This window comes from Nuphar pumila, chromosome 7 (assembly GCF_984573655.1).
Source record: "Nuphar pumila chromosome 7, dmNupPumi1.hap1.1, whole genome shotgun sequence".
NCBI lineage: Eukaryota > Viridiplantae > Streptophyta > Magnoliopsida > Nymphaeales > Nymphaeaceae > Nuphar > Nuphar pumila.
Window position 1 is genome coordinate 16251233 of NC_143255.1, and position 15457 is coordinate 16266689.

The 15457-nt window shown below is 36.9% G+C and overlaps 1 protein-coding gene across 1 annotated transcript; it reads left to right on the top strand.

Moving 5' to 3' along the window:
- The first annotated feature begins 1077 nt into the window (after positions 1–1077).
- Positions 1078–14822, top strand: LOC149831279 (CSC1-like protein ERD4). Its single transcript, XM_090013793.1, has 6 exons — positions 1078–1662; positions 2799–2950; positions 10092–10367; positions 12204–13030; positions 13131–13386; positions 14217–14822. Exons 1-6 carry the CDS (start codon positions 1389–1391, stop codon positions 14607–14609), a joined length of 2178 nt encoding a protein of 725 aa, XP_089869919.1. The 5' UTR covers positions 1078–1388; the 3' UTR covers positions 14610–14822.
- The last annotated feature ends 635 nt before the right edge of the window (positions 14823–15457 follow it).

A 15457-nucleotide genomic window follows, 5' to 3' on the forward strand; every position in this document is an offset into this window, starting at 1 on the left:
CTAAAAAGGCGTTCAAAGTTAGCCGAAGATTGACGAAAATGTCCTCAACCAATTATTTTTTTCCTTAATGTTTTTCTTTAAAATTATGAACCGAATGACTCATTTGATCCAGTCGTGACTGAATGGTTATTAAAGCCACCAAAAACGATAGAAGAGTAATTTTATAGAAAGCAGTGGTTGTGCCCTATAAAAGTAAAGTGGTGTGGTTGTAGTTTTAGTTAGGGGGTGTGAAGGGGTCGGGTTTGGTTCGGACCTGATGAAACCAGACTTGGACTAGATTTTCGGATATGGTATCGGGTTCGAACTCAGGTCTAATCGAGTCTTTTATAAGAGAAATCATATCTGGACCTGATAAGGACTACATGAACAAGACCCGATAAAGTAATATTTTTTTATCATTTTTACATTGAAAAATTGTGGGTCTTAATCAAAACTCGGGTCTGGTATAAAATTTCACAAACTATAACCCTGGTCCATATATTAATTAAACTTTCTGGTCCAGTCTTAATCAGGTCTTCTTATTTGTCACCATACCGGACCTATAGAGTTTAGTTCGGATCGGGTTCAGATAAACCAGACCCGTTGACACCCGTTGTCGTAGTTGCTACCCAACACCTTTTCTTTATGGGTTGTCGGTGAGAAAACTCAGTAAAGGCGAAAAGGCTAATTCCGTCATTTTGTCTTAAGGATTAAAGACTGGTGAAAGGGCGTCCCTTTTCCAACGGCTATCGCGCCATAAAATAAGGGCATTCCCGTCAATTCGCTACTCTGGTCCGTACGGTTCCCACGTAGTGAGAAAATAAAAACCCACTTGAGGAGAATGTGGCCCGCACGACGGTTTCCAAGAATAGTATTTATTTGGTGAACTGGATTACAGCGGTACTGGACCTACTGGTTTACGTTTTTTCTTAACGTTAAGATTCTTAAGAATTTCGAGGGAAATAGAGGGAAGCCAGTATTTCTTAGGAAAAGAGATCCCCAAGACAAAATTATTGAGGGGGCTCAGTGACGATTCTCACCCGGTGTCGACACGGGGTCCAGTGAGAATTAAATGTCACTCGCTATCGACACGGCTCACCCCCAGATATTTTACGGGACATCAACGCCCCCTTCTCCATCTCTCTCTCATCACGTTCCCCCCTCTCTCTGGCTCTCTGTGTTTGTTAAACACTGTTTAGGCCTCACGGCTACATCTCTCTTCTCAGAGCAAACCCTAACTCCCAAATTTCCACTTCCTCTCTCTCTCTCTCAGAAACCCTAACTCTAGTGCTAACTCTATCTCTTACCGGATATTACTAGTTGCCGCCGTTTGTCCGCTTGTGCCTTCTCTCCTTGGCTTCAGATCCGGCGGTGGAGCGGAAAGGGGGAAATAGGGAGGGAGTGATATCATGGATTTGAGTTCGTTCATCACCTCGCTCGCGACCTCCTTTTTTATCTTCGTGGTGCTGGTGCTCGTCTTCACGTTTCTCTCGCGGATGCCCGCGAACGAGGTCATCTACTACCCCAACAGGATACTCAAGGGCCTCGGACCGTGGGAGGGCGGGAGGGACAAAAGGCGCGGTCCCTTCGCTTGGATCGGAGAGGCCTTCCGGACGCCGGAAGAGGAGCTCGTCGCCGTCTCCGGCGTCGATTCCGCGGTCTACATCGTCTTCCTCGGCTCAGGTATGCCGGAGTTTGGGTTTGTTACTTTATTCCGGTCGGGATTTCTCAGAATGGCCGAAACACTCCGCCCGGAACACCCCCTAACCACGTGGTGTGGGGCTCGACCGCTTCCGGCGCTGTAGTGGAGGGCATTTTCGGTATTTTTGAGTGACTAAAATGCCCTCTTAAATTGGGTCAGGATATAAAAAAAATTCGAGTCCGCGTCCAAATCAAACTGAACGTGAATCTAAAGGTTATCCGAATCCCTTCAATCGTATGAAAATCGGATCCGGATTTTGGTATTTGTATGTCTATCCAAATCTAACCACTAATCCGATTGGGCAATAGGCAGTGTCGCAATAGGTCGGATTCGATAAATGGCATACCTCCTTACTGAATCCTGTTCGGCAGCTTGCTTTTTTCGAGGGCATTTTCGGTAGTTTGGGTCCCTTTGAATTAAAATGCCGAGCTTGTGGATAGACGTTAAGATGTGACGTCTCCTTTGTTTTTTCTCTCCCTAGCTACTGCCGGTTGGACCGTTTGGTTGATGTTGGGTGTTTTTGGAATTCTGTATATACGAACACTCTCCCCTCTCCTCTTGTTGTTCGGGGCCGGGTCGTGGGCTTCTTTTGCCTGTTTCTAAAATGACGGAAACGCTCCTTCAGTTTCAAATCATTCCCCTATCATGATTGCTTTGTTTGGTGGTAGGTACGGTGTTCGCTTCTTTCCTTTCTTTTTACGCTTCCAAAAGCACTCTAGTGATCTTTTGGAAAATGGAAAAAGCACATCGGTCGGATATGGAATACATATATTCCCAAATCATCATTAATTTAATAATTATTAAAGGTAAATATAAAATTTAGAATTAGAGTATGAAAAAAATTATTTGTTTCAAATACCAATTTACCACTAAGATCTAGACTTCATATCTATTTCGTGACCTAAACTTATATAAAGCCTATTAAATTTAAAGTGGAACTCAAGTATCTATACCTAAACCAAAATATAAACAAGACCCACTACAAATTTTGAGGTCCATTATGTTAAATGCCATCCACTTCATTAAATCAACACTTATTATCTGCTTAATGCATGATTGGACCTGGACTACTGATGACCACTGATGCCAAGTTTTGTTGATTGTGTGAAAATTTCAGTGTTGGCTATACTGGTTTTCTCTGGCCTGGGTTTGCTGCCACTTCTTCTTCCACTGAATGTGACTGATGACTATATCATAACATCAGCAATCGGCAACCCAAAGAGTGCAAACTTCACAAGCTTTGATAAGCTTTCTATGGCAAACATCTCAGTATGCTCAACTCCTCCATCTCATCATCTTCTCTTATCAATATAAAATGCATGCAACTTAATGTGATTGTTGTTTTTCTCCTTGCTATTACTTTTGTTGGTGCCAATTTATAATAGCAATGATGGCGTCTCTGCTGTTTTTATGTGTGAAATGTTAATTCTTCTGTAGCACACAGCTTCAAAAGTGTATTTCTAGTCTAATGTTCAGTTGATGGGATGTGCAAAATCCTTTGTTTGGTTGGCAAAGAATAGAATGAATGGTTTGATCTGTTTTTTATACTAGTATTAGGAGTAGGGGTAACTGAAACATGTAAACCAGTAAAATATGTAAACTGGTATGCACCTATTTTTTCATAGGTTTTTTTATTTTATTTTTTCTAAAATTTTAACGTACTGATGCGATCTAGATGCTTGGTTTTATAGAAACAGACTCTTTTGATCATCCAATTACGATGTATAAGAAGGATCTTTTAAGGCTTGAAAATCAACGGCTCAAAATTTTCAAGCATAAGAAACACATTTCTTGATCCGATGATCCGATAGTCAATTCCAAGCAAATGGACCACCAAATGCATCTGCAGGGTTAGATTTGCAAAAAAACTTATGAAAATCTCTTTTTATACCAGTTTAAGTATTTTGTTGGTTTACATATTCCAGTTTCCCCTTAGGAGCAGTTGCTTGAGAAAATAAGAGGTCAAAGGTACAGAGAAATCAATCTTTGAAATTTTATCAATGAAACAAGCAGGTGAGATGAAAGGGAACAAGGAAGCATTGAGAAGTAATAGGAGTCGTGAATTTTGAATGAACTGAGGAGGGAAATAGCTATATAGACGTGGGAGGGAAGAGAAAGCAGGGAAATTTCTAGGACGAAAACAGTTTAATGGAACTTATGCTCTACTTGCAAGATGATAGATGGGCTCAGAGTCTAGGGTTGAGTTTAAATTTGGTTAAACTACTATAGTGGTGGTTGTTTGGAAGAATGACATTAAGAAGGTAGCTTGTAAAAACGAGAAAGAATGTATGACAATGTCTTCTTTGTATTTTCACAGAAAACAGGAATTGGTAAGTACACCTCCTAAAGGTGGTAAGCTGCAGATCCACAAATTGATCGCTTCCTCTTTTCCAAAATCCACAAATTGAGGTTGGGCATAGAAAGCAGAGAAATTTGTAGGAGGACGAAAACAGTTTAATGGAACTTATGCTCTAATTGCAAGCTGATGGATGGGATCAGAGTCGAGGGTTTGAGTTTAAATTTGGTTAAACTACTATAGTGGTGGTGGTTTGGAAGAATGACATTAAGAAGGTAGCTTGTGAAAATGAGAGAATGTATGACAATGTCTCCCTTGTATTTTCACAAAAAACAGGAATTGTTAACTACACCTCCTAAAGGTGGTAAGCTGCAAAATCCACAAATTGATCGCTTCCTCTTTTCCAAAATCTACATGTGCCCTCTGACCCACACGCATCTCCTTGACAGAGCCTTAGTGTCTTTGTCTGGTTATAGAAGGCAAGGTTTAAAAACTCGCCCAGTCAACCCAGTGACTCGGTCACTTACTGGGTCAAATCAGTGAATGACCCGAACAAAACTCGGCGAGTCAGCTGAGTTTTAGCATGACTCGGCTAAGTGAGCTCATGACTCAACCGAATCATATATATATATATATATATATATATTGTATATAATTACATATATTAATAAAAGTATGCATTAAACATATTATAAAAATATCATATAATGAGTATTATATACAATATCTTAATAATATACTATAAAATATACATAATATATACATATATTACATATTTTATATAACATATAAAGTTAACATAACCCAGCCGAGTTACCAGGTTGACCTGGCCGAGTCACGAGTCAATTATGGATGAGCCTAGTGACGAGTCACTGGGTTTTAAAACTGTGATAGAAAGCAGAATAATTGTTAGGAGAATACATGTGAAAGTGCTGACCTGGCAACCCTTGATGTAATCCTTTCCCACCATGTATGAAACAAACATCACGGTGGGAAAGTACCATGCTGGCACAAGTGGGGCTCAATTTTTGCCACCTCTTGCCACATTTTATTACCTAAATCCATTCATACATCTTCCCTTACGAAAGACATGGAAAACTTTGATACGGGCTGAATTGAACGTACTTTTTAGAAATCAATGCCAATTCCCATGTAAAACATATCCTTTACATGGGAATGAAACACAAACGAGGCTAAAGGAACTTGGTACTGTTGGAAGGTGTTATAGTGTTTATCAAATTCATAGTTGCCTTTTATATTTTATCGATGACTATTCTAGAATGACAATTATTTACTTAATGAAATCCAAAGATAAGGTCTCTTTTATTTTTCCTATTGTGCATAAGTTATTGGCAAAACAATATCATGCCTCTATCAAGATATTGAGATCAGACAATGGAGGTATCATAGTTTAAAAACTCACCTGGTCAACCCAATGACTCGGTTGACTCAGTTTGATGGTCATTTACTGGGTCAAACTAGTGAAATGAACAAAACTCGGCCGAGTCATGTGCTGACTCAGCTGAGTTAACTGAGTTTTAGCATGACTTGGCTGAGTCATATATATATATATATATTACATGAAATATAATATAAATATTATGTATAATATACATAAAAAGTTGATTATACATATATTAATAAAATTATACATTAAACATATTATTAAAATATCATATAATACATATTATATACAATATATTAATAATATTGTATATAAAAAATAAAGTTAACATGACCTGACCCGAGTGACGAGTCAATCATGAACGAACTGAGTGTGACGAGTCACTGGGTTTTAAAACTATGGTGAGTATACCTCTCAACAACTAAGAGATTACCTGATGATGCTGTAACTAAACCAACAAAATCACAATAGATTGCCAATAAGGCTACAATGGATCACAAAAGCAAAGTGGTCACTTATGGACCCACACACTCTCACAAGGAGAAACACACTAACAACTCACAAGTAAAAAATATAAAATGTTTCACATTAACAAAATGCTTAGAAAAGCATGCATATTACAATGGGGAGGATCCCCTTATATAGACAAAAGAGAAGACACAAGAAGAATAAGACAAAAGAAGAAGAATACAAAAGAAGAAGATAAATAAAGAATAAGATAAAGGGGGCAGCCCAACTAGAGGTTGTACCCAACGGTCATAAATATGACCGTTGAGACTATCCCAACGACAAGTTGGGCTGTCTCAAGTAATATTGATTATTAAAAAGAAAAATAATAAACAAAAAATATAAAGTCAGTCCCTAATGTGCTGACCCCTATTACAATGGAAAATGACTGAAAAACCCTGATGGATATTTTAGTATACATACACAACAATATATATATATACTTATATATATATATATATATATATATATATATATATATATATATATATATACAAAAAGAGTTCAATCGCATAACAGATGCATGGTATTAAACCCCAAACTGCTTGTCCTTATACCCCTCAGCAGAATGGGGTAGCTAGAACCTTATTATTTGATAGAAATGTTCCCAAGAGTTATTGGGGTGATGCAGTTTTAATGATTGCTTATTTAATTAACAAAATGCTTCATGACTCGTTGGCAGGAAAATATCCTTTAGAGATTTTAGATCCCAAGGTCAAGAATTTTCATGTTACTCCCAAGATATTTGGTTGTAGTTGCTATGTCCTTGTCTTTGCTCGGTCTAGAGATAGTTAGACCCTCGTGCTATTAATAGTGTTATGACCTAATTAAGAGGCAAAAATATGTTACCATGGATATGACCTTCTTTGAAACAAAGTCCTATTATGATGATAAGGGAGAAATTATAAAGGGGAAATTGAGCCTGATGTTTGCTTACCCCCTACTCCCATAACCATTGTAGTAGACCTCAAAGAACATGGAGGCAATGTGGATAAAACTCGGATGAGGATATACATGAGATGAGAGAGAAATATCGTCATGACGGAGCCTATCATTACCACGATTGAGGAAACTTCCCAGGATTTAGGACCAAGTGACTAGGACATTGAGATCTTAGATACTAGGGCACCCTTATATTTGGACCTGCCTATAACCATAAGAAAAGGTAAAACTAAAAGCCTATGCACTTCGCATCCTTTGTGCCATTTTGTTTCTTATATTGAAACTTCTTAAGCTTATCAGATATCTGTAGCAAACTCAGAATTTAATTCAATCCCTAAGAATATGAATGAGGTGATGAGACATAAAAAAATGGAGAAGCTATAATTCAAGAGATGAATGCATTAGAAAAAAAATCAAACGTGGGAGGTAGTACCATTGCCAGAACGAAGAAGCTCAATTGGGTGCAAATGGGTATACACACTCAAGTACAAGGCAGATGGATCCATTGAAAGGTACAATATAGGTATGGTGGCTAAAGGGTATAGTCAAATCCTATGTAGTAGATTATCAAGAAACTTTTGCTCTTATGGCTAAACTGACATCTATCAGAGTTCATATCATCTTGGCATGCATTTCTGCAAGGCCATTTGAATGAAAAAATATATATGAGCTTTCCTCTAGGGTTCTGCATGTACAATGAGAAGGATGAAGTGTGTAGACTGAACAAATCTATTTATGGATTGAAGAAAACACCTAGAGATGGATTGCCATTTCATAAGAAGGAAAGTTGAAGCCAAGTTATTCTCTATTTGCCATGTTCATACTTGGTTTCATTTGGCAGATATCTTAACCAAGGGTGTAAACAAATCAAGATTATATGATATTGGTAGCAAGTTGGGGATGTATGATATATTTTCCCCAACTTGAGGGAGAGTGTTGGAAGGTGTTATAGTGTTTATCAAGGGCATAGTTGTCTTTTAGCTCTTATACAAGAAAGTCTATTGTTTTACTTTTAAGGGCATTTTGGTCGCAACGCTTATGTAAGTGAGATGTTTAACTATAGAGAAATGAGAATATGTGAATGCTTTTTTTCCCTATTTCTGTCTTTCGTCTCTCTCCATCTTCTCCATCATCTAACATATTCTTGTTCTTCTTTCATTTTTTCCCATCTTCTCCATCATCTTCTTCATCTTTCTAACATATTCTTGTTCTTTCATTCTTTCTTAATACAAAGAGGATCACGACCTACCATGGTAACGTTGATCAGGTACCAATGTCAACTTCGTTCAGAAAGCTTATAAACCACCTCAATCAATATAATGTCCTTCAGGTTGATGTGTCAAACTAGGACTGAAGAAGTAGCAACATGAGCACTGTGAAGAGCTGTTACATTGTTATGGATTTATATCTTTTTTTTTCTCTTTTCCTCATTGGGTGACCAACAGGATTCTTAGGGTACTTGTGCAAAAATGTAAAAGGAAATCCTAGAATGAAAAAAAGAAATTTGTCCAAGACAAACAATTACCCTTACAACAACTCTCTCTCTCCCATGGTCTTTTGTGAACAAGATCACCACAAATTTTGTACACCTAGTACATTTTTAAATTAAATGGTGGTTATGATGCATTAGTTGTCACTATCATGAGCATTTTAACAAATTTTTAAATAAAAATACAATATACTATGTTGCCTATCTCTATAATACTGTAATAAAATAACTAAATGTTTATAATGGTGATGATTAATGCATCAAAACCTTAAGAACAATTTTAAATCTGTTGAGGTTGCAAATTTATGGACTTGTGAATGTTTACGAAAGGCAATGCAAGTTAAATGTTTGTATTAATCTTAATCTTTTTTTCTCTTGCATACTCATTACACTCTTGGCTTGCAACTTTTTAAATAATACATCACGTGTCTATAGTTTGACCTGACAACTCTATTATTGATGAACATATTTTATAAGATGGATGCGGTAGTTTGCTCCTTAGAGCCACCTTATCTTGACTTGGGGATTTAGAGTTCAAATGCTAAAGGCATGCTCTGCACACATGTTTACCTGTATGTTAGCTATAACAACTGCAATAGTATGAATGTGAGGGGTTGAATAAAATGCGTGGGACTGGTTAGAGTTGCATTACTTTAACCAAGGAATCTTGGATTTGAATCCGACTGGTGCACAAACCCTATCTTCACCATAAAAAAAAGAGGATACTTCGTATATGTTTACATGTTTAAGTGAGCTTTCACCCTGTTTACATGCATTTCTAAACAATAAATGTTGGTAAATATTTATAAACAATAAACATATTTAAATTATTGTTGTTTGGATGGCAATCTTCCTAAGAAATTTAAGTTAATGTGTTTGGATGTGCATGAATGGCATCTAGATTGAGTCCAATTGGGACAAATGAGCTTACCAGATCCAAAATTAATACCACAAATTTAATGTATGTTTGCTCTAATTTGGACATAAATGCACCGAGGCCTACGTGAAGCATATAATTATATAAATGTATTGGTTCAGGTTCATCCCAAGGATCATAAAATTTGTGTCACATGATGTTAGTTTCTACTCTTGGATGTTTCATTGAACTTATGATGATAACACAATCTAACAAAAAATATATACAGATATAGAAAACTCAGTTATTAACAATTCATTAACAAATATAGAAATTTCACTTATCTTTTCTATACGTCTCTTATATAGAATTTGTAGACAATTCATTAACAAACTATTATCTTCTTTAAAACAAAGGAATTAAACAAAACAAAATACATCCAAACACTACCTTCAGTTATGTCACATCACTTATCTTTGCAAATTCTTGTTAACTTGCCATCTTGCTGACACCAAAATTGAACACTCGTGGATCTTCATGGACAGAGCCAAACACGTGTTGGATGTAGTTGGTATCATCATGATGAGAAATTCTTTACATGTTAAATATATTATGCAATTCCTACAACCTTTAAGCACTGGTCACTGCTGGAATTTACACCATTCTTTTGTTCTAGGAAGGGAAATCTGAACGGTATATTATTTCTTCCAAGGAATATGGTGCAGTTTAATTGGTGGCTTTTCCTTTTCCCTCAGCTGGATTCATGGATGTTTGAAATCATAACAGCATTTTATCTTGAAATTGTTCATTGACAAGTGTGGATGTCATTTGACCGTAACATGATATATTTCTCTCTTTGTAATCTTTTTTTCTATCATGTTTCTCGTTGTGAACTGGTATGTGTTCAATGTGCAGCAAAAAAGCTCCAGGATATGGGCACATTTATTCGCAGTTTACTGGGTATCCCTTGTTACATTTTTCATACTATGGAAAGCTTACAAACATGTTTCTGAGCTGAGAGCGGCAGCATTAGCAGCTGCTGAAACTAAGCCCGAACGATTTGCAATACTGGTTAGAGATATTCCTCCTCTTCCCCCAGGCCAAACACGTAAAGAGCAGGTCGATTCATATTTCAGGAGGCTCCATCCCGAATCATTTTTTAGATCCATGGTGGTAACTGACAACAAAGAGGTACTGCCTTTACGTTCCTTCCTGCATATATATATATATATATATATATATATATATATATATATTGTTTTAGTAATGGTGCCATTACGTACAAACGAGTTTGGATCTCCTATGCACAAGTTGTTTTCATCCAAATCGATCTCATGGATGGATTAAAAATAGTGGGAATCGGCTTTTGGATCATGTTTTTTTTTATGAAAAAACACAATTTTATGTCCCTGGAAAGTATTACACATTGTAGGCCATCGATTTTTGAAGCCTTATAAAATCCTACCTACATGTCGTAATTGGGCTAATCAAAAGCCGATTCTCACCAAGTGAAACATGTAGATCACATCTGTAAGGTGGGTTTTATGAAAAACAACCAACAAATAAATAAAAAAATGAAAGACAATTTTATGTCCCTGGAAAGTATCACACATTGTAGGCCATCGATTTTTTAAGCCTTATAAAATCCTACCTACTACATGTCATAATTGGGCTAATCAAAAGCTGATTCTCACCAAGTATATATATATATATATATTGTTTTAGTAATGGTGCCATTACGAACAAACGAGTTTGGATCTCCTATGCACAAGTTGTTTTCATCCAAATCGATCTCATGGATGGATTCAAAATAGTGGGAATCGGCTTTTGGATCATGTTTTTTTTTATGAAAAAACATGATTTTATGTCCCTGGAAAGTATTACACATTGTAGGCCATCGATTTTTTAAGCCTTATAAAATCCTACCTACTACATGTCATAATTGGGCTAATCAAAAGCTGATTCTCACCAAGTGAAACATGTAGATCACATCTGTAAGGTTGGTTTTATGAAAAACAACCAACAAATAAATAAAAAAATGAAACAAAGGAGCATTTGTAGGTAATGGCGACAGTAGCCAATAAAGAAGCCCTATGTGTCTGTGTGGGTGTGAAAAATATATGGTGGTTCTGAACCATGATATCATACTTTGGCACACTCTTTACTAATAGATGGTTTATTTGCTATATTAGGAGGTTTTATCATGCCTAGCACAGCCCTAGATTGATTTCTCAGATGGTGAAAAATCGATGGCTCACAATGGTATAGACTATCATCTTGGATATAAGGATGGTTTAAAAATTCATGAATATATAAGGATGCACAATTCATGAATTTGTAGGATGGTTTTACAATGGTATAGACTTTCATCTTGGAGTCAAGCTTGACACATGTAAATAAAATAGAACATGCTTAAACCATGTCCCAAAAGTTACTTTTGGCTTTTGGTTGTTAGATATGTGTGAATCAAGAGTGTATACAAGAAAGAGGGAAGAAGCAGGCAGTCAAAGAGAAGCAACTTCGTTAGTTAAGAAAACAAAGAATACAGCCATATTGTGTGTGTGTGTGGCCCGTTCTATCCCACTACAGGACAAAAACAGGTGACTCTACACTACCAATAAAAGTACAAGAATATCCCTTAAAAGAATGTAATGTATATAATTTTAGACCCTACAGATGTGATATATGATTTATTTAGTAAAGCCTGCATGTTCGATCATGTGAATTTTATGTGTAAGCGGATATTTTAGGAGCTTCAAAATCAATATGTCCCCATTTCCACGATTCGAAGATTACATTTTTTTAAGCATAAAAAGGAGATCCAAGGAGAAAACAATATCAAGCAGACCATGCTGCTGAACATTCTTTTTAGCGTCAGATTGAGTCAATAAACTTGAAACCATGATTCGTTCTGGTCGACCTGATTTTCTTGCTTTTTTTGGTGAATAATAATATTAATATGTTTCTAGTTCCGACTGAATTTGCTACTGTTATCTCAGTTTAGGAATGATTGTTCCTTTATTACAGGCCAACAAAACATGGGAAGAGCTGGAAAGTTACAAAAAGAAACTTGCTCATGCAGAAGCCGTGTTTGCAAAAAACCCGAAAACTAGGCCTCAGCACAAGACTGGATTTCTGGGCCTCATCGGTGAGAAAGTAGACACAATCGAGTATTGCAACCAGAAAATCAAAGAATTGACTCCAAAGTTAGAGGTCGAACAGAAGACCACCATCAAGGACAAGCAGCTTGCTTCCGCTCTTGTGTTCTTTAACAGCTGGCGAGCCACTGTATCTGCCTCCCAGACCATCCATGCACAGATGGTTGACAAATGGACAGTGATGGCAGCTCCTCAGCCTCGTGAATTGCTGTGGGAAAATCTATCTATCCCATACTTCACGAGGCAAATCAGGCAGTATGTGATCTATGGCATAACATTCCTCGTCATCTTCTTCTACACTTTACCAATAGGATTTGTCTCTGCATTCACCACTCTTTCGAATTTGAGGAAGTACCTGCCTTTCTTGAAGCCAATTGTTGACCAGGCAGCGATTAAGACGGTGCTGGAGGCTTACCTGCCTCAAATTGCCTTGTTGGTTTTCCTGGCTATTTTGCCTTCAATTTTGTTGATTCTGTCAAAGGCTGAAGGGATCCCTTCACATAGCCATGCGACCAGAGCAGCATCTGGGAAGTATTTCTATTTCACAGTGCTTAATGTCTTCATTGGGGTGACACTGGGTTCTGCCCTGTTTACTTCATTTAAGGATTTCACCAAACACACTGACAAAATTGTTCCTACACTTGGGAAATCTCTTCCTAAAAGTGCTGCCTTCTTTGTAACATTTGTTGCTTTGAAGTAAGATTTCAATTTCTGAACTCACAGATTTTCCATTTCATTTTCAACTTCTTTGCTCCTACGTAACAAATTAATGGTGGCTTGTTCATATTTATTTCAGGTTCTTTGTTGGCTACGGTCTTGAGCTATCTCGCTTGGTCCCACTGGTCCTTTACCATCTTAAGAGGAAGTACCTCTGCAAAACCGAAGCTGAGTTGAAGGAAGCTTGGTTCCCTGGGGATCTTAATTATGTCACTAGAGTTCCCAATGACATGCTGATAACAACAGTTGTGATGTGCTACTCAGTAATTGCACCAATGATAATCCCCTTCGGTGTTGTGTATTTTGCACTTGGATGGCTTTTGTTCAGGAATCAGGTAAGGCTTAAAATCTTCTCATCTTAATCATAGTGATTATAAGTATAATCTTCACTGCACCTACAAAAAAAAATACGAACAGGAACTTCTGAAAGTTGTGTTTGCCAAGATTGCCACTGTAATTTTTAATTTAGCCTATGGTCAGAACTGACCATGCTCACCAACATTCCTAGCCTTCTCCTAATAGCAGCTCAGAAGAAACCTGATTTTGATCATGTTGACTGAAAATGCAAGAATTAACTATTGCTGCTTTATTAAAACAATAGGCTATTATAGTACGGAACAACATATTCTATCACTGAAATATATTAAATAAAGTCGTCTCCCAAGTCCTAACATTGAGCAGACCAAGTCATACTATATTTTGGATATATTCTGTTTTAAAGGTTTTTGAGAAAAACAGAAAAGAATCATGATATTTTGGAAAGGTTTCAAATTGAAAATATCATGATAATGTTGTTTGTAATATTCTTAACTCAGTTTTAGATTTATTTTTACTGCAATTTATTTTAAAGAAACTCCGAGAATTTCTTAAGAAAAACCATTTATTTTTATTCTCTTGAGGCAAAGCCTCATGAGGTAACTATTGAAACAAACATGAAAAATAACAACAAAGTCTTTTAATTCTTAGGAGTCTTGATATTGTCTCAAGAGTACTTCGGGTCAGAAGGCTGAATGATCAACCTTCCACGCACTTTTTACAATCAGCCGTGGCACTTTTTTGGCCTCTACTAAGAATTTTATAAATGACTTATTGTGTTTAGAAAACGAATCGCTATATATATTCGACATGACTGATCCAGAAAATAACTAATTTTCAATGTATGCAGGCTTTGAAAGTTTATGTACCCTCCTATGAGAGCTATGGACGCATGTGGCCGCACATTCACACTCGAATTCTGGCCTCCCTTTTCCTTTTCCAAATAACCATGATTGGTTTCTTAGGAGTAAAGGTCTTCTACTACGCACCGTTTGCTGTACCCCTTCCGATTCTAAGTGTAATCTTTGGCTACGTTTGCTATAAACGCTTCTATCTGTCATTTGCTTTCATTCCACTGGAAGTTGCCTGCCAGAATTTCGAGGAAGAACCAAATCTAGAAGCAGTTTTTGAGGCCTATGTCCCACCATGCTTGAGCGTGGACAAGTTTGAAGATGTGGAACAGTATGAAGATGCTCGCTCACAGCCCTCGAGAGTAGGCTCAGGCGTATATTCATCCGTGTAGTTGTAGTACCATCTTGTGTAAATATGTGAAGAACAATATTCATGTTTTGCCTTTTGTAAAATTTCTATGCTTCTTTCGAGAAGAACCCAAGTTGTATTTGTTCTGTTTGTGTGTTTTATTTTGGTTGTCTAACTACGTTGTCAGTTTAGCTTTCTTTGGGTGGCGGGCGTATGACCAAATTTGTTATAAAAGTGTGGTTTCTTATTATTGTCATTTAGAGAAACTCCAATGGCTCATTTTTTGCTTTATATTTCTCTCTACATTATTGGGCAATTTACAGTAATTACAATGGTTTGGATTTATCTTTCTTGGTCAGTGAAAATATCTGGTCTTATTTCTAAGCAATGATAATGTCATAATCTTTTCATGATTTTCATGGTAATGGTGATACGATTTTCATCTGTACTGTATCCAATTTTTGTTCAGCAAGCTTTGTTCACCTCTGTCCTGTCCAACAAGTTGATGAAAGCAATAACTTCCTTCTCTTCTGTTACAAGTGCTTTCTTCTTCTCTTGAAGAAAAATATGATATTCTTCTCTACATGGTGACCATGGTTCTTTGGTTTCTTTCATGTCATTAGACAAAGTTTTACAAATATTGACAATCTCATCAGTGTTCTCTTGACTTACAGCGCAGCGTTGGTACGGTCTTTTGCAGTTTAATCATCTGTCGCCATATTCAGTGGCCTTGTGATGTTTTTCAGACTGGCCATCGTAGCAAAAATGAATGGATTGATGGGAAAAAGATTGTCACAAGAGATTGACCTTCGTCCTCCAAATATGACCTCAATTTTCCTTGTTTTATATCGGTTGATTTAGCAGAACCACGGACCTTGTGACTTTTCTCTA